Source organism: Micrasema longulum, unplaced genomic scaffold (assembly GCF_059751315.1).
Source record: "Micrasema longulum isolate JH-2025_06_02 unplaced genomic scaffold, ASM5975131v1 h1tg000730l, whole genome shotgun sequence".
NCBI lineage: Eukaryota > Metazoa > Arthropoda > Insecta > Trichoptera > Brachycentridae > Micrasema > Micrasema longulum.
Genome location: NW_028277925.1, coordinates 1,210,548 through 1,232,161, shown reverse-complemented (window position 1 = coordinate 1,232,161; position 21,614 = coordinate 1,210,548). Strand labels below are relative to the sequence as shown.

At 31.7% G+C, this 21,614-nt stretch overlaps 1 protein-coding gene across 3 annotated transcripts in view; it reads left to right on the top strand.

Annotated features, from left to right (window-relative positions):
- Positions 1-11,263: 11,263 nt before the first annotated feature.
- The window catches only part of Gyf (GIGYF family protein Gyf), an 82,325-nt gene continuing 71,974 nt past the window's right edge, over positions 11,264-21,614 (top strand). For all 3 annotated transcript variants that reach the window (XR_015822909.1, XM_088230101.1, XM_088230100.1), the window contains exons 1-3: positions 11,264-11,395; positions 15,636-15,888; positions 18,605-18,743. Coding sequence is in view for 2 of the 3 variants with exons in the window: in XM_088230101.1 (XP_088086227.1) it covers positions 15,728-15,888; positions 18,605-18,743 (300 nt within the window). In the remaining variant the exon portion in view is untranslated. The remainder of the gene's footprint in view (positions 11,396-15,635; positions 15,889-18,604; positions 18,744-21,614) is intronic.

Below are 21,614 nucleotides of genomic sequence, written 5' to 3'. Positions count from 1 at the left end.
ATTAACACAATAAACAATAAAAAACTAAAATAATCATAAAAAACATAACCAATAGAACAAATTTCATAAACAGTGCACACATTTTACCTATTTGGCTTTTATATTAATCGCTTTATTAATCGGTTATATTAATCGCTAAAAGAAAAAAAGTTCATTTACTCAGTTTGACAAACGGTGGAGATGGCCACGTTTGTTTTTTAGCGTCACTTATGTGCTCAGTATATGGGATTCAGAGAAAAATATACCAGACATTAATTTTTCAATATTTTTAACCATGTATGGTCTTGTATTCTTTTTATAAAATACAGAGCACTAACAAAATGATGGTTGAAAAACAAGAGATGTAAAATAAAAGTTTTAACCAGAGGGTTCTCAATGAGAAAGCGACCCAAAGGCAGACCTAGAAAGAACTGGATACAGTGTTTGAAAGGGGATTGGAACAACGCAGGGTGGAGTGAATGCTGGAGAAAGTTGGCCAGAGATTGAATCGAATAGAGAGCACTTGGGCAGGAAATCAAATTATAATCTGGAATGTAGAATCAAAAATATGAAACCAGCATCTACGCGTGCATTTCTTAAATTTTACATTAAAAATAGGTATACTCAGCTCGAAAACTATAATTCGAAGCGTTTCTACTTACGTAAAATGATTTTTACTAAGCACCTATTCCCCATAAATAGCGTTGCCTAGTATGTGAAATAATTTAGTCAGATGAATCTCTTCACAACAATAAAGGTTTCAGCTCTTTAACTTCACTAAAATCAACAAATGGAAGAATTGAAGAAATAAAGATGTTAAAACACAGGCTAAATGGTGATAGTTACACAGTGTGTAAAGTGGCCACTTAAACCAGACAATGACAGGTCATAAGCTCTGTAAGTGCCTAGACTTCCATATTCCCTTATTTAAGGTATTCTCCATCCCTGTTGTAATTTGTTAATACTAAAAAGTAAATAATAGAGGTCGATTATGCAGTGGATCAAACCAAATAAGTAAATAATATGTTAATTTATTGGTTAAAATCTATTCAAAAACAATAAACTGTTTCTCTCGGCACTGGATTTCCCAGTGAGGGAAACATTAACCCAAATAAATGAATGTAACATTATTCGGAAGAATTAATGTTAAAAATTTAAAAATCAGTCAAAAAATATTATGCAACTTTGATGTCATACACAGATCTGCTTGGATTCAATCACGTCTGTTTCTTTGCGTATTTCGATTGAGCGCATCTTGAGCACGATTACCTATCCATCATGCACCAATGGTGATGCATGGCAAATTTAACAAATTAAAATATTTTTTTTTTTTTTTTTTTATGCCTCCACTCGTTTGCGAGTGATTTTGGAAATTAAAATAATGGATCTGAAAAAAAGCTTTGCCGTAATAATAACGGTTCGTTACAATAGACATTAACAATTAAATAGGTACTTATATCTAAGCTACACGAATATTAAAAAATACATATAAAAGAAAATAGCTGGTAGATTTTTCCTATTATAGTAATGACGAAAGCTTCCATGATAATAACGGCAAACAAATACATTGAAACATAACTTTAACCTTTAGCTTGATAAATGAATAAAAATAAATCAATAAATTAGTTAGAACTCTTACTAAACAGATACGTACACAATAAAAAATCTTATTTGAATTCTCATTGTAAAAAGTAAAAAGCTTACGACAGCCACTAATTTTGTTTATTTATTTACACTCTATCAAAATACAATTCCATGTTCACTTTGCCCAGCTAACAAGGGTACATACCCCGTTCCAAGCTAGGCAATTACATTTTAATATATTATAATTGTTAACAAATTAATATAGAGCACAGACAAACAAAATATAAACTTATTCGTATACACATTTTGATACATATACATACAGACATATACATATATACACACATATATAAATATATATATATATATATACACATATATACACATGTACATACACACACACGTGCATACACCCATGCGCATACACATACATACATTCATAAAAACATAGACAATTTATTTATGCGAAACTTCATGGTTGTCATCTATAAATATTTTTTTTTTTTAATTATTTCTTATTTTTTATATTTTACTTTCGACATCCAGTAAGAATCTCCAATCCGTGGCATGCATCAACTTTTCTGACTCCCTACGACCCATGTCATGAAAGAGCGAGGTCAACACCTTCCGTAACTTGACAACACTTCCGTCTTTCCACGGTTCTGGCAAAAGGTTATGGACCTTTTTCCTACGTAATAGTGTTGTCTCGATGCCAGAACAGTGTTGACCCCTTCACTTAGTCTCAGATCCCTATTAGAGTATCTTGTATTAAAGTTGTGGTTGACGCTTGGGTAAATGTCTCTATTTATGTGTGGAACCACTACCTTTCTCAATATATACTGTTGAATAATATTCAGTACTCTGAATTCTTTAAAGAGCAAGTCACTTGGATAACGAAATGTTTTTTTTTAAATTACTCGGATTAAAGATTTCTGTGCAATTGCTACAGGTTCAAGGGCGGTTTTTGTGCAAGCTCCCCCCCCCCCTAACCAATTAGACCGTAAGTCAACACAGATTTTGCCAGCAGATTTTGCATGGTATAGGTGTTTCAAGTCCGGGACTTTAAGTATATTTCTAAGTGTGATGAAAAAATGTATTAAGTGCTTAATTTTTGCAGTTATAGTTTCAATTTGTTTATTCCACCTCAAATACTGGTCTATAGTTATTCCAAGATATTTTATACTTTGAACACTACTCAGTTTTTTGCAATTGCAATTTACCATCACTGAACAATTGTGTAGTTGAAGTTTGTGAATTTCATTAGGTTGCCCGGTGGAAGTTGCACTAAAACGTGTGAACTTTGTTTTATCCGACTTTAAAGTCAACAGGTTTTCGTCTAGCCATTTTTTAATATAACTTAAGTCATTACCTGCTTTTTTTTAGTTTCTGACCAAGTTGATGCGCTATAAATTATAGCTGTATAATCTGCAAATTAAATGATTTGTCCAAGTGCTGGCTTGTTTCAAAGTTCGTTAATATATATCAAGAACAGCAGTGGTCCCAAAGTGCTCCCTTGCGGAACACCGAATGAGAGCTGAGCAGGTTCGCTTAAGTCACTACCCACTTTCACCTTCTGAAATCTTCCACTTACATAGCTGTTTAACCATTTATATAACTGCCCTTGGATTCCTATATAATGTAACCTTTTAAATATAATTTTATGTGAAATAGTGTCAAAAGCTTTCGCCAGGTGTAGAAAAATAGCCAAGCATTTTTCCCTATTGTCTAGATGTTCAGCTATTGTTTCAGTCAATTTAGCTATTGCGTTCAGTACCCACGCCTGTCCGAAATCCATATTGGTTTTCTTAGAGTAAATTATTTTTTTCTAAATAGTTATTAAGTTTTAGTTTGACATCTTTTTCAATAATTTTAGAAACAGTATTGAGCAAGGCGATTGGTCTGTAGTTATTAATACGTTTACTGTCACCATCTTTATAAATTGGTATTACAGTGGATTCTTTCAAAAGATTCGGAAAAATTCCTAAATTAAAACTAAGATTAAATATGAATGCTAATGGTTTTGCTATATTTGTTTTAATTGATTTTATAACAATTAAATATATTTTATCTGGACCCGTAGCTGTGCTCAGTTTCAAGGAATCTATAGTTTTTATTATTTCAATAGGTGTTGTTATAATTTCTTCAATTTTATGTGCTGAAGCAAGATATGGTATATTATAAGCAAGGGTGTCATCGTTAGATTTTAATTCACTAAGAATATTTTGGGCTAAAGTGTTTCCAACATAAGTAAAATAGTTATTGGCATGGTTTAGTATCTGATATTGAAGTTGTGTTATTTATGTCAATACTGTCTATTTGGGTAGTTTTCAATTTTGAATTTCTTGTAATTTCCCTCACTATTTTTCACATCCATGCAGTGTCGCAGTTACTATTTTCGTGAATCAGTTTTTTGTCGTAGTTTTGTTTCGCTAATCTTATATTATTTTTACATAAATTTCTATATTTCTTATACTCGTATTGAATAATTATATTGGCTTTTACATGTAATTTATTCCGTTTGTGAATATTTTTTACTAAAGTATTGGTTATCCATGGAGTGAATTTCTTTTTTTTGTGAGAGACTCTTTTTGTGGTCGTGTGTTTGTTTATGTATTGAATCAATGTTGTAATTAATGCGTCCATTGCCCTATCCACATCATTCTCCATAAAAACTTTTTCCCACATTTCGTTTTCTAGATCATTTGTCAAATCAGAGTATATGATTTTTTTTTCCTTTGTAATGTGAGATTCAGATTTGGTACATAGGGCAATGGTGTGATGGTCTGTTATATTAGAATGAAAAGTAAAAGCATCGAAACCATATATTCCTTTTGTTATAATATGATCGATACATGTATTACTTTGCTCTCTAGTAGTCGTATTTGAAATCAAATGTAGACCCTGATCGCCGAGAAAACAGGTATATTCATTTGCTTGATGGTGTATATTGTTAATCGTGTTTATGTTGATATCTCCAATAACGATCTGTCTCCTGTGATCTCTCATGTCATTGAGCATAAACTGAAGGGAGTCGAGAAATGGTTGGATATTAAGAAGCGATGGCGACCGATAAATAGCCAGGATTGTCAATTCATTACACGTTAGTTTTAGGCAATTAGCTTGAGAAAGTAACATTTCATCCACATTGACAATAAGTCCTTCCTTAACATAATATACAATTATACCACTACTTCTATTTATACATTTGATAGAATGATGCTAATATAGTTATTAATCGTTTTAGATTGATAGCACTCATTAGTCCAACACTCGGTGAGAATAATTATATCGAATTTATCATTAAAATTATCCAAGAAAGTTAAAAAGTTATCTAAGTTTACCGTACTCCTTATATTTTGGTGAATTATTTTTAAACTGTACCCATACCTGTCATACATCTTTATTTCTTCAAGGTTATCTATTATTATTGTTAAACATTTTCTCTAAAAAAACATTATTACTGTCCTCCGTAATTAAATATTTAAAAGAGATGCGTCAGGTTTTTGAGATATTTTTATGTTGGAGAAAATAAATTTATAGCAATTAAAATGTACACAAATATTAATGGTCATTTGATTTGTGTAAATGTGATATGGTCGATAATAATAGATATGAGTAGGTAGTTATTATCGTTGCCTTGTAAATTTGAATACATTGGCAGACAATTTTATTTCCAGAAAGTAAGAAAATACGACAGGATATTAAATTAACGGTTGTAGGATGCAATAATTTAACAATAAAATAGTATGGATATTTAGCAATAGTTGGTGTTATAATTTTTTCTGTGATTTTGTAAAAAATAACATTTAGGCATAAATACATAATGAAAGGATAAAAGTAGATTAATTCAAGATAGTTATAAAGAGTACAATGGAATTGATAAACATTTATAGAAGAGGTTGGTACATTTATTCTAGTCACAAGCCAGAAATTTATTTTAAGGTTATCAGAGTATATACACCAGTAATCAACATATTAATAATTATGTAAAAATTACGTTTACAATATTGATCATATTGATGGCGTCTGTTTTACCGACAAGTGTTTTGATAATAACAGTAAATCTACATAATGTTTTTGGGTATACACACTGTAGAAAAGAAACTGTTTCCATAAGATCATTTAAATAAAAACATAAAAACAAATTTAAAAATAAAGTTTCTAACACATTACTTGTTTTTGAAATAGAACAAAATAATTGAGAAGTGCGTTCCTCATAGTAATAAGAAATGACGTTTATAGTATTTATCATCCCAGTGGCGTCTGTTTTACCGACTAGTTTTTCAATAAACGCGCTCAATCTTGTCATAATAACGTGTGACATTTGGTTCACATAGTAAAGTTGAGCCTGGAACGATTTTGTATGCTTCAATGGCATATAAATTATATATAAATGAGTTAATAACATTGAAAAATTTAGCATCGATTGTTGAATGATTTTTATTTCTTAAATATAAAGTACAACGGTTAATGTTAAAAGAAAGGTCTTTTTGGGTATAAATAATAACTGGTTTGTATCAAAAGTGAGTTTAAGTGTGAAAAAGATAATTCTATAATAATAGAAACTGGATTTAGTTTTCAAGTTCTTCCTAATAATAATAAATATTTGATGAATTATAAATATTAACAGTGTGAACTTAAAAACAAAATTCAAATCTAACCTGGAACTACTTAGGGAGTTTATCTTCAGATAAAATTGGAATGATGGGAGCAACGACATATTTTCGCATGAATATCTTTCCGTTCCTGGTCCAAACAAATTTATACTCTCTGTCCTTTCCAGCTTTTCTCGCCAAGTAGTATAAATGTTTAGCCTGAAATGTTAGATGTTCCGTAATGTAGATCTGCCTGTTTGTTCCTAAGAAACCGACCTGTTTGGAGCTAAGTTTATCCTCCGGCTTCTTATTTAATTGTAGTTTCTAACGTCTTTCAGTAACACTTATTTCTTCATTTTTGTATTTAGTTTGTAGATAATGGGACGCGGAGTGTTGTCTTCTGACGGTTTAATATTGGCTCTATATGCAGTTTCAACATCCAAGGCAGTTATCGATGTTTTGATAGTTTTACATATTCTCGTGAAGCTGTCCATGATATTTTCACTTTCGTCTTTGATTACCCCTGTTACTTCGATGTTGCAGGATTTCTTTTCATGTTCCTGTATCTCAGCAACTCTTTCCAGTTTAGTCACTCAATTTTCCAGTTCCAGATTTTTTTTTTCAATTCATAAATGGTTTTTTTTTGCAATTTCAAGATTTTCTAGGACTTTGTTCCATCTATCCCCGCCTTGTGCGAAGTTCTGTTTTAATTCTGAGTCAGCAATTATTTTAACTTCACCTTGTAAAGCAGAAATTGCATTTCTTACATCTAAGAGAAGGGTGGTTGAGGAGAATTAAGTTGCACCACCAAATTCTTGATTCTCATGTCTTTTTTGGGAGCCATTAGTGTTGTGGATATTTATTTTTTGTAAAAAAAAACACTTAAATTTTGAAGAGTAAAATTTAAACACTCTCACCTGTCACAATAGTATTGTTGTTATTGATATATATAATTTGCTGATATCATGACGATATATCATTAAATATTACATATTATATATAATATACACCTCATAGCAGCTATTGGGGATGGGTATAACAACTAGCAACGGCGCCGTTCAAATCCTGTTCTATGTTTTTCTAGGAAATGCTTTTGAACAAAAAAATAAAACCACGCCACTGGACGAAAGGACCAAAAAGAAGTCCGCTGCTCTTCTGGAATCTTCAATCTTCAATCAGTGTTACCACGTTACCACGTTGAAACGATTGACGGTTACGATTTGACACTTGCTAATCACCAATACGCTTTCTTTTTATTCGTTGCGTTGTACGCGTTTGATTTTGTTTCAAGATAACAAATAACTAATTTTCACATCTTAAAAATATATAAAATACTATTTTATGTCAAATGTGACACATTATAAAATACCAAGGGCGTAGCCAGTTTTTTTTATTAAAAAATAGTTTTATTTGAACATTTAGAAACGCTAAAAGTAACAAGTTGCAGTGCTAATCGAACCTAACTTAATCTAATTTCAGAATAAGTCTACTAGAGTTCTGGCTGAATCGAGACAAAATTTATTTTTAGCTTCCAGAATCCTTTTTGCTCACACGAAGGCCAACAAACCAATTTTTGATTACCGTCAAACGTGACAATTTTGCCCAGTTTTAAAAAACTTTTACAATATCATAATTTTTTTACTACTCCTATCCATTTTGTTGAATAGTGATACTAATTATTCTGAGCATTTTTACAAGTCCAAAACGTTTGCTTTTCTTTTATTTATGCAATTTTAGAAGACAAAACATGCTGGGCAAAATTATCTCCCCTTATCATACGGTTTATTACTACTTTTTGGGCGAAAAAAACTGTTTATGTTTAAACAATACCATCATTGAGGCATCACCATTATAAAATCAATGAAAAAAACCGGTGGGGAAAATTGTCAACCATTTCCTGAATTTTTCTATACAATGTGGATTTGTGGGAAAGGGTTGGCACATAATTGGATTTTTAACAAAACGAAAGGAGTTTATCTCTAATCCTTTTAATTTGTTCGTGTTTGACCACGCATAAGCCAATTATTTTTTTTTACAAACCATTTCAGTTCTGATGCGATTGTTGTAATTAAGGGAGCTCGCCCCCAAACGATTTTTCTTTAAAAGTGTATGTAGAAAAAAAAAACGGTCTTGATTTTTTTGTACAGCAGTGCAATTATTTGCTAGATTACCTTTACTTTGAAATTGTATTTTATATACAGAATCCATAATATTTTGTATGTTTTATTTTCTTCTTTAGACTGTTAAAAATATTTATACAAAAAACATTTAAAATAAAAAATAAGTCTTCATAATTTCACAAAAAGCTGGCAAATTAAATAAATAAAACTTTCTCAAATGTGGTCGGATATTCTTACATTTTTTTAAATGGTTTAAATTATTTTTGAATGGTAAAAATTGAAATTGGTTTTTGTACAACAATTTTTCATTTACTCACAGAAAATGACTCAATCTAGCAATTTTTAAGATTTACATTGAATTTATGAAAACCTTGACGCAAGATTACAGGTTCAGGTAAATATTTCACTATGTTCCAATTAAATACATCAGCAATATCCTCAACTTGAGATCACACAAAGCTCCATTACGTTTGCGTCTTACAAATAACATAACAATATTAAAATTGTGGTAGTTGATGCGCTGATAACTTAACCGACATAGTGATCAACTGAAGCTGGCGGTAAACTAAATATTTAGTTTTGCCATGGAACTATCAAAATATACTTACCAAATGTAATTTTTATGATACCAGTAACTTTTTTTACTTTAAAACTTGATTTTGTTAAGGATTTCGGCAGTGGGCAAAATTGTCATGGTTGGGCGAAATTGTCATGTTTGACGGTATTGTTACCCATAGCCAAGATTTTACCATGCGTAAGGTGCTAAATAATTTTTCAATAGTTCACGCTGTGCAGAGCTGTGCAAGTGAATTAAGTAGCTCCCGTTTTATAAATGCGTATAACAATTGGATATCTTTTTCAACCCGTGCAGCTAGTTGTATATCTCCTTCAGTTCGGCTTTTGCCATATTTTTGCTTACTATTAGTTGTATTAAAGTTCAGCTTTATAGGCATAATACTATTATAACCTATTGATATTATACTGACCTATATTTTTTTGCTAGACTAAATGAGGCAGGGCGGGGCCGCTTATCCCACCTTGGCTTTGCCTATAATAATTTCGTATTTTATATCATTATATTATATTATAATACTGGAAGACGTCGGAATGGGTGTTCCCCACAGATAATATTATATATTTTTCCCACTATATCAATTACAGAGAATAACAGTATACGCAGTATTATCGGCATAACATATTAGTTTGGATGCCTACCAAAAACCTTAGCTTTCTTTGCCGTCTTTACAAGTTTTCAGGTTTTTGTTGTCCTCTAGACGTCCACGGTTGCCGAGTTTTGGAAGTTCACGTTTGAACTACAAGGTACGGATTTGACTTAGGAGGAGGCACAGGAATTAGCTGCTGACAAAGACGGCCTGAAATATTTTTTAGGAGACACCATTTGCTCCACCAAGGAAGTGGAAATATATTTCCTAATTAACTATATACACAATACAGTACAATTATAAATCTCTTATGATTATCGTCTAAATGAGGTAAATGTGATATACATTACACAAATAACACTTTTTTTGTTAGGTACTATAATTCGCATTCACATAAACTGACTTAGCAAATGCACTTTTTTTTTAATGGTATATCTTTAAGAAATTATGCTATTCTGACACTTTATTACCATTAAACCTAGTAATTTATTATCATAAAAATAAATACACATGACGTTGGATAAGTACCTACTATTATCTAACCATAGAGATGAAAAACGTGTATTCGTTCCGCTTGATCACTAGGGTGTTCATACTTCATACCAGCATTGCCAATCCTACCGATTTTTCAGTAGATCTACCGATTTTGGGTGAAATCTACAGATCTGCCTAATTTTATTGAAATGCTACCGATTTTTAAATTACATTATTTTAATACTATTCGTTCGTCCTCTATATGGGCAATCTACTTACAATTTTAATGTAATATCAAACACATATTTATTTGCAAATAATCATAATGACGTGCGGCGCTTGCTTTCGATACATACATGATACGGACAATGCATAGTATATTATTTTTTCTTTTGTGTTTACATTAGATAACCGTTCATTTTATGTTCGAGAATATTTTTTAACTTACTGTGATGCTACTTCTGAAAACCTGTAAGTGACTCATTTGTAATTTGTTTTGTTTCATTTTTAAGATAAATATAGCTGCTGGTTAAAAAATAAAGAATAATTAAAATAAATTTCTGCCATCTGTTTATTACTATAAAAATATTACTAATCCTTCGGTCGCAAATATACATCACGTTGATTGGTCTTCTTCTTTGCAGTCTCAATCTTGGGGATTGGTTTGCAGCAAAGTCCTGCATCTCGTCCTCCATTGGTCTCTATTTTCTGCAGCCCTCTTCAGCTCGACATAAGAGGCGCAGTTAAAATCTTCGCACACTTGCTCTAAATATTCCCGTCGGGGGCGCCCTCCATTGATTAGCAAGTATCTCGTTGATAAGTAAATATTGGTAAATATTTACTCTCGGTTATTTTTAAATTTGATGAATTTAAGTAATTTTTTCATATTTTCATAATTTCGGAAAATGGAATGTCAGCAGATCATTTAAAATGGAACATTTTTGTCACCTGTAACTATTTTCTGGTCAAATTTAGTAACCCTTTTCAACGATTAGTAGTTATTGTTTTATCCTCGCTAAAAATTGCGATAAACGTAAAAAAATCCTTAAATTATTGTGATCTCACTGGAAATCAAACCCGGAACTCTCCGGGTCAGGCAAGCGTAAGCCATTAGTCCAAGTGAGCCGGAATTTGGTTTGATTTTAGAAAACCCACTCACATGTTTAGCAAAGTTTTGTGAAGAAAAAGTTGGGGAAATTTTAATACATTCTTCCGTTCCCCTCATCACCCCGGCCCCTAGGACGATGAATCTACCGATTTATTTTCTGTATCTACCGATGCATTTTCTGTATCTACCAATTTTCGTACGATGAAGGTTGGCAACGCTGCTTCACACTTCACACTGTTCACTTTGCTTCTGCGCCCTGCTAAAGTATGTTGTGCTATTCGGCGGCACGTTATGCGCCATATTGAATTTTAACTGCAACGGTTTTCGCTGTTCGCGTTCGCGGTCAATCGTGCTGCTTTGTGATCCTTTGAGGTAAGTTTTCTATTTGAATACTCCACCGAATGTGTCATGCGACTTAACCATTTGCATTTAGAAAAAAGCGGAATTTGCTGTTGATGTAGTTTTATCTCTGAACATACGCCACATTGCTTTTTGTGGTCCAGGTGATGTTGTAAGCGATGTGGCTAGTCAACATAGAACAGAAAGTCAATATTGTTCATATTTCTCGTTTGCACTCAGTGGGTTTTATATTCGTCGCGAAGGAAGGATAAAACATCATTACTATGTTTTAATTTTCCTTTGCGGACATGTGGTACACCTTCCATTTGCATATTATGACATTTTTTTCATAAATTTGTGCATCTAACCAGTGTGCAGAATCTATTGATTTGCATGCATGTTATATTGGTACGTATTATTATGGTTGTGTTATTTATGGGATGTTTCATTACGCATGCACTCAACATTTATATCCCTACATATATCTCAGTTTGTCCCAGATTTATTTCTGACCCTAGGTTTTTTTACGTGGTGTGAGAACATCGAATGACTGTATATGACTTGTATTTGTGTAGTATCTTCTTATTTGAGCTATTTTCAATAGGTAATACAATATGGAAGAAAATATTTCATTTTTAGTCTCAGCATATTTCCTTACTTTTGGTATTAATACTCCTCCATGTTGGGCTGTTTTTGTAAAGTTAACAATCTAGATTGTGAGCAAATTCATTAAGTTTGTCAGTGTTTCGAAACCAAGTTTATTTGATTCCATGATTGTAATTATTTTGACTAGTCGCAGTCTGGGGATGTTTGTATTGTTAGCTTCTCATTGAACAGCACTGCTGTAGCATTCATACTTCTTCAGTTAATTGGAGCTTAAATGGTTTACAATGTTTTCGGAAACACAAAGTATTAAATATCAAATTTGCATTCAGTTTCTTATATTTCACAGATGTTTAAATGCACATTGTGTCCTTTTTATTAGTTATTTTATTGTTACACTCTTTGTCGAGGTTTTGGATTGTATTGCGGTGTCCATCATTACATTATTATTGATGACTTTAGAAAACACAGAACGACACACAACACAACTAAAAAAAATATACTTGGCTTATTTATACTTAAGCGTATTTGTAAAATGTGACAAAATCGGGCTTCCTCTTCACTCCTGCCTTGTTATTAATTGTATTGCCCATGTAATGCAACATTTTGGCCATGCACCAAATTTTTGAGATAATTGTGCAGTGTCAGCTTATTTACGTTCTTATGGGTAAAAATTGACATGTTTGGCTGCCACAACAACATTGAATCAGAGGGCTTGTAATGTGTAAAAACCTAAATTTATTTATGTACTTTTATAGATACAGTCTATCCAAAATGTTTGAGTGATCAGATGCCTCATTTTTCCGTCATTGTTCTGACACTTCCTTGTAACATCTATCACCAAGTTCTGGCCAGAGACTGCGGTCTCTTATTTCTTGATTGGTAGTTTATGATTATGTCTATTGAATTATGAATCAAAAAGTTTACATAGTCATAGAACAAAGTGTAAATCTGTGCAAAATCAATTGCAATTTTCTTACACCAGTCAAATTCTTAATTTAACATTCTTAGGTAAAATAGTATTTTTTATATAACAATTTTTTTCCTTTAATATTTAAATTTTCACTTGATGGTACAGTAAAACTACAATTATCCGGATTAATGAGTGCCAGTTGTTATCACATAAAAAACTTAACTATACATTCATGTCCAGCAAAGTTAATTGCTTTGATGAAGAAAAGTGCTGGCCGCCAGCACCCTTTTTTATTTCTTAATATAATGTCTTGTTTACTTTTTATTTCCTGATACGATGCTGATATTTGGCAATCTGGATGACTGGAGTTTGTATAAACTGAGTTCTTCTGTATTAACATTTGTGCGATTATTATGCGATTATTTTGGAAAACTTCTCTATGAATTAACAGCGATATTTTTCTAAGAACTTTCATCTTGTCTGCGATTACGTGTGAATAATTAAGGGTTCTATTTGCTTAAATGATGTTCTTAATTGTTTATTATTTCAGCATTTTGTGTATGATTGGTAAGAAACATTGTTAATAATATTTTGATTTAATGTGGCCTTATTACAATGGACGCGTGTGGACTTAACAAAGTATTTTATTGAACATTTATTGTCTGGAGTTATCATATTGTTCCCTTATGATAAGATCTTTGAGGAGGTATATTTAAGTTTTTAACAGAATAATACACAAGCTTAAATTGAAGTACTGTTTTGTAATGGGTTACACGCTTTGAGAATGTGATATATGCTCAGATAACATTTGCTCAGATATTTATCATTATGGCTAGCTTTGGTGGGGCTGAGATGCTCGCCCCACCAATGTGGATTCTGGTTTCAATCCTTGGTAAGAGCACAATAATATTTTATTTTTCTCAATGCTTCCCATATGATAGCTGATCTCATGCTGCAATACATAGTATATTTTTATTGCGCAATAAAGATTTTGGTATAAAAAACCATGTCTGTATCCAAAATCTTTATTATTTTAAGAAGTAGGCGTGCTGTACTGTATGTTTTTATACTTGCTTGGATTCTTCAAGCCGTGACCTAATTTTGTAGCATAGTTGTGTGTAATTCATTTGGATGTATAATAATTTAAGATAATAAAATTGAAGTTTTATCATTTCTACTGTACATTTATATTTTTGAATGAAATTTTTGCGTTTTTTTTTAAATTTTCTTTGCAATAAATGCGAAAAGGGTATTTTCACAAATAAGGAATAAGTAACATTGAAAATATATTACATATTTTGAGCGGTTTTTTTTTTCAATTACAGGTGTCCGCCAGCAGATTTGACATTTAGAAAATTAATAAACATTATAATAATAATATTTTAAGCTTAATCGATTTATTTTCATAATTAGAAATAATCTGGATATATGTTTTAAAAATTACTTGACTTCTATACTGTTCATTTTGTTGCAAACACTTGCAATCGAGACCTCATATTGACAAAAACTCGCTCGCAGAGATCTGGACTGATAGCTGCAATCTCGCTTCAGATATTTTCCTTTAGTGCATACAGAATTACTGTAAACGCGAGATTTGAAGTAGCCTCATTTTATAAAATCACACTGGTTAAGATTAGGTGATCAGTCTCTGTCACCATAGCGACTTATTAATTTTTCATAAAAAATGTTCCTCTCTATAGTCATTGATGCTCTAGCGGTGTTATGTTATCGAAGCCATCATGTTGCTGCAGCTCTTAAAAAATGAACGTGAAAATGCGCCTAGTCACAAAAAAATGTTATTCAAACAAATTGGGGTAGAAAATTCTTTTAAAATCACTCTAGCGAAATTTTCCATCTTTATGTAATCATCTTTCAACTGCTAGATGATATGCAGTTTGTAGGGATAAAATTTCAAATCTTTTCCACATGTTGTATCCTTCAGTTTCAACTGGTTCAACAGCTATCACTTAATCTTCGAATATCAAACTGAGAATAAAAATGTCTCCTCGCCACATTGGCCGAATTCTCGTTCAAGAAATACGCCTCAACCATGAAAGCGCGACGGACTCATAATTATTAAAAAACCGTTTATACTCCCTCGTTGAATGGTATCCCTATCCTTCTCCTGTCACTACTATGACCAGAGACAGCGCGATCTAAAGTGTCAAATTTGCTGGTGGGCACACTGTATAACCATCAATGCATAAAAATAAGTATTCGTTTATAATTTTCAGGTATAAAAACCAGCACATACAAAACGGTTCGCAGTTGGCGTCACGTCATTTTGACGTCACACGTCATGCCCGCCGAATGCGCTTCTAATAAACACTGCGCACAAGTATGATGTATTAACGTCTCTGTTTGTCTCATATTTGACTTTTAAGTAATTCAAAGTATGCACGTTTTAAACTTATGGAAAAATTAATAGTACCATTTGAATTTTTTGTTTATTTAAAAACGTGAAAAGACCCTATTATCACAATTTGTAATAATGCGTAACCCTTTATTGAAGTATTCTTTATGTGGCTTTTCTTTTTTACACAATATCACACCTGGAAGATATTACCTAGCTGAAATTAAGTAATTCAAAGTATGCACGATTTAAACTTATGGAAAAAATAATAATACCATTGTAATTTTTTGTTTGTTTTAAAACAGCAATTTTTTCAAAACGTAAAAAGACCCTATTATCACATTTTGTTATAATGCGTTACCTTTATTGAAGTATTCTATATGTGGCTTTTCTTTTTTACACAGTATCACACCTGGAAGATATTACCTAGCTGAAATCATCCATTTGTAGGACAAAGTGACTTTTTTTACATAACTGTCTTTTTCAAGACATAACCATGGCCGACAAGAGAAATGACAAGTTTATGAAATTTGGCCCTCAATGGCTACACGATTTGTCCCAAGATAATAATGTTCCTGCGCCCGCTCAACAGCCAAATGTCCACTGTAACTATGTCCCTAAGCCTGCTGACCAAAAACGTCCTTTGGCGAATTATCGGTAAATCATATATTTAATTTATCTTTAGTATTATGAAGTATTTTGCTTCATTTAATTATTAAAAGAAAATTGTTCGAATTTCTAAATTCACACATAATTATTTTAATATGCCAAAGAAATCAATACAAACAAACTCCGCAAATTGTACAAATCTCTTAATATTCAAGTAAAAAAAAATAATATTAAAGTTTATTGTTGTGTAGTGAGTGAGATACTGTCAAATGGGGTTGTATTGCCTAGCTTGAGTGCCATCTGTTGTTTAGTTCATTTTATGTATCAAAAATATATGTGTCCATGTAATCAACGAGAGTTATAATAATATTATATCTTAATGAATAAGGGTTCAAATATAGTAATCTGCACCATTAAAAAGATTAGGAATATGCTATGATCAAAAAAATAATGGCAAGAAGCTACCGAGTATAATATCTTCAAATGTAGCTTGCTATATCTTTTCTATTATAATTTATGCATAATTCGATTCTGCTATGATGGTGATTTTTAAAGCTAATTTTTCTAAACAACAACAGCATGACGGGCTTACTAATCTGGTTTGATTGTATTCATGCTGCTACTATTACCAAGCTAGTAACATTTTTGTCATTTGATTTTAGGAAGGATCATTTTTCTATAGGTATCCTCCTATTTTTATGGGCTTATGATTGGTCTGGTTGCTGATGTTGTGTTTAACCATAAAAGTTGATTTTTTAATTTTGTTTCATCAGATAAACCATTGTCATTATAAATTGGGTTGTGGTCTCTACCTCTACCTCGACTCGATTCCCATTTACAGTTAATTATTTATTCACAACTTGTTGAAGATGGCCCCAAAATTGAAATATTTGGGTAAAAATCATAAGAACCCAAATATTTATTTTATCAAATTGAAATTCCTTTGCTAAATCAAGAGAGACCAAAATGAATTTGAGTTTATTCAAAGAGAACGATAGCAAAGTGATGGGAAAATATCTGCGAGAGAGGGCTCCCATATTAGTTGCTGGCTATTTGTATTTTGTAATAATGTATATTTTGTCCTCTGTGCAATAAGATACTTAATGATATCATACAATTACTAATGAAAGTTATCATATAATTTTGAAAGTACATAAACGTAACACCCGGCAACCGGACGGTCTGTAAGCAGACCATATGTATAAAAAGCGAGGGGATATGGAAATTTGGACTTCAAATATCACAATTTCTGATATTACTAGCTCGGAGACTAATCATGCCATTAACTATAGGCGTTGGCAGAATGGATGGAACGCCATGTGCACCATCATTTATTGATTAAATCTTTGAATTGTATATTAATTTTGTTAAGTTGCATTCCATTATAATTAAAGTAATATGGCAACATCTTTATAAATTCATACAACTGAACTAATACAGCCACATTTTTACATATTTTTTTTTGGTCATCATTTTTCAAAAATCAACTCCTATCAAATCATTTAAATGGGTTTAATTATTCAAACATAAATTTATACATTTTAAATCTGAAATTGATTTATTAAAAAAAGCATAATACAACTCTTATTTATTGAAGAGTTACATGCACCTTTTTAAATGCATTATACTTTTTCAGTTAATTAAAAATATACTGGAATGCACACTTACTCATTTAAAAAACATGTATAAATAGCCTTTCAAAATTTTGACTCATCACTAGTTCCTATTACCACAAAGATACTATCCTGTACCCGTCCCTAAACCCAAATTGGCAATATTTCTAAAGGCAGTAAAAATATCATTTCTGTTTCTCAAAAGAGATAATATTTCAATTTTGTCAGTTTTTAGGCCTGCTCAGGAATCTTCAAAGCAGAGGATTTTTTTGTAAGATAGATTGTTAAAAAAAATATATTTGTATTTTCCAAAGCTTTGTGTTATTATAATTTGCATACTGCCTGTTCTTTCCAATTAAGAGATACAATAATTTACATTTCCCTACTATTTCAAGTCTTCCCTTCTATTATGTACTTCATGTTGTATTTAGAGTTGTATTTTCCACACTACTGATGGATATCATTGTAACTCATTTAAAACTGGAATCTATTAAAAAAATATAACCTTTACTTTTATCAATATGTTATATGCATGTAATTTTTCTATGGCACGATGTTAGTACCTAGAACCGGTATAAATTGAATCACGTCATTTATCTGTTACACTATAATCGCCTGTGCACTTGTTTCGAATCTCATGTTCCGAATCTCATATTTGTAACTGTAGAAAAAAAAAAAAAACTCATGGTAACACTGAGCATAAAAAATCATATAAAATTGATTCTTTAAGATCAAGATGATTCAAAGGAAAAATGGGGCGCGAGGCAATTATTAATTGTGACTCCTGTATTGAAATGTCTAGAAAGCTTATTGGTAATAATGTTTCGGAAAATATTCTGCATTCAAACATTAAAAAATGGCAATCCTTTTGTTTTTTTTTTTTTATGTTATTCATTTATATTTTTATGAAAAAAAACTTCAGTATTTTACTATTTTATACCATAACTATTTTCTTTGGTATTAGAATGAAAAAACTTCTTAAAAATTAAATAAGTGAAAAGTGTTTTTTTTTCTGTTTTTTTAATTTACAAGAATCTTTTATGTAAGGTTTGCAAATATGAGTTTATAATGATATTTATTCCGGGTGTGGACTTGATGTTTATAATTCTCCTTTTTTATGATATTGATGAATGTAATGTATTTTCATGTAGGTACGGGCGAGAAGAAATGTTGGCGCTGTATGACAGTAATGCGAGCCCTCCATCAGATATGACAAATCACGAGGAACTATATGTAAACAGGGCACAGTTACCTTTAGCACTCCAGGCGGAAGGAGCAGATGAGGAGTCTGTGAGTACCAAATATGCATCTCTGGCTTTCATTTGTGGTTTTGTCCTTAGATACATTAGTGTGAATGAACTCTTTTATTTTTTTTTTGTGTGGTGCATAACATATTAATATCTCTGGCGTCAGGCAGATAAGAATAGTTAACATTATACGGATTCAGTAAAAATCCAAATGAAATAATTATTTATCAGGTTAGATCCCGATTCAAAAAAATATTTACTAAAGAAATATCTTCAAACCCTATGAGCTATTGTAAAGGGTGGTTCAACCATAACGCACAATGTTTATTGTAAATAAAACAAAAAGTTTTCGGAGAATTTTCTTATTTTTTTTATTATGATAGAAAGATCTATGACAATTATGTGGAAACAAAATATTGGCCAAATGCTGGTCACGGCTTCGGAGGCATACCTCAATACGTTGGTCCATATTTTCAATGACGCTGAGGCATAATTGAGGTTCAATGTCGTTAATGTGCCGAATTATCTCATCTTTTAGCTATTGAATTGTTTTTGGCTTATTGACATACACTTTTTCTTTTAAATATCCTCAAAGAAAGAAGTCCAACGGTGTCAAATCACATGATCGTGACGGCCAATTGACATCACCACGACGTAAGATAAAACGTCCATTGAATTTCTTGCGCAAAAGAGCCATTGTTTCGTTGGCTGTGTGGCAAGTGGCACCATCCCGTTAGAACCACATATCGTCCAGCTTCATATCCTCAATTTCTGGCCACATAAAGTCCGTTATCATCTTGCGATAGCGAACACTATTTTTATTTTTTATTTTTATTTATTAAGGAAAAACAACAGTTGTTATATAAGAATACAAAACATAAAAAATAGTACATACATCCGGTTAAAGTTTTTCACAAATTTTATGAGAGAACATTTTACACAGTAAAGAGAAAAATAATATATTATATAAGACATGAGAAAAAAAAAAGGGCTCGTAAGAAGGTTAAGGGATGAGGAAATAGAGTGGGGGAGAGGGATTTTCATAATATAGTTGACCAATTCAAAATTTTGATATTATAATAAAATAAACATAATTAAAGGAACATAAACTTATTACACACTGACAAATGTGTCATTTTAGTGTTTCAAAAAGTTTTTTTTTGAAGTATATAAACAGAATTGAAATAATCATTGAATTTACTGCTAATAGATTTGCCATCACTTACAGACACCTCCACAGTGTATTATTCTAGGTAAAGTTTTGTTATTAGATCTTTTAAAATTTGAAAATGACCACAAAACTTTTGGATTGGTCTTCGGCGAAGTCTCTATATTTTCTACGTATTTGTCAAAACAAATTTTATTTACAGGCTTTTGACGGGATCTTAGTAGCGAAAAGGTTAAATAATCTGCAGCGCAGTTATATTTCTTAAATTTTTCGTGTATTTGAGATTTTTCTTTGATGATTTTAATTAGTGCTTTACTACACCATGGTGGGTGTTTATTTTCGCCCATCCAACAACCACGTTTCTGTAATACATATTACATCGTAATTGCTATTTAAGACATTCATTAAACATTCTTGTGTTTTTCCACGGACGCTGCGGGTATTTAGATAGTAAATTTTTAACTCTCCCATAAAAAATAATTAATAAATTTAATTTTTTAAACAATAGGACAGAATTTAAAAGAACTAAAATACACAAAATATGACAATTTTTTCCGGGGAAATTTATCTTTAAAAGTTATCTTAAGCAGAATTATGTACATATACAAATATAAAATGAAAGAGATATTATAATTATATATCTGAATGACATTGCAATAGGTCAACTTTATAATAAGGATAAGGAAAAATGAGGTGATAGGGGTTACAGGGTAAACTATTTGCGGTAACTGCTTGGCCTGACCTCATTTTCGAAGAAGTATGGCCCGATGACGCTGCTAGCCCATAAACCGCACCAAACAGTCACTCTTTGTGGATGCATCGGCTTTTCAACAATCAAAAACAATTCAAGAGCTAAAGGATGAGATAATTCGGCACATTATCTACAATGAACCTCAATTATGCCTCAGCGTCATTGAAAATATAGACCATCGGATAGAGGTATGCCACCGAAGCCGTGGCGAGCATTTGGCCGATATTTTTTTTCACACATAATTGTCAGATCTTTCTATCATAATAATAAAAATGAAGATAAATCTCTGAAAACTTTTTGTTCCATTTACAATTAACATCGTGGACCACCTTTTATAATATGTATCCAATTTATGCATGGTATCAAACAGCAGGTTCTAATGTTTTGATAAAATATGATAACAATAGTGTAAATGAGAGTAAGCATGGTGAAAGAACATCCATGTAATCAATATAATTATTCTTCTTAATTAGAGGCCCACCTGGTGTGTTCGCTTTACACAAATAATGCAAAAGGTTAATTTTTCTATGATTTCTTCCAGTATTAGCTCTCATTTGCTCATTCGGTGCTTATTGCTATCTTCATAATTTAACACCGTTAAGCTAGACAGATGGTATATGCAACACGAGTCGATAAGTTTAAAAATCATTACAATTTTTTTGCAAAATGTGTTGATTCTTTTAATATCTGTAAATTTTGTGTGGTTTTGGTAGCATTATTTTGAGTGACAGATTCTTTTTTTATTACATTTTGATTGCTCAGAATGGCAATAAATTGTGAAATGAAGTCAAGAAGGTTGATTACACGAGAATTTGTAGCAAATAATTTCCTGCCGTATATAAATAATTCTGACTGCGATAGGTGCAGTATCTGTATGGAATAGTGGTGGAAAAAGCACTAACTGAGATTCTGGTTTTCTCTGCAACTCGCATTCATGGCTTTATCCCGCTGTGCTTTCCTACTCGAGTTGAGTTACCCCCTTCAAAGTAGAACAT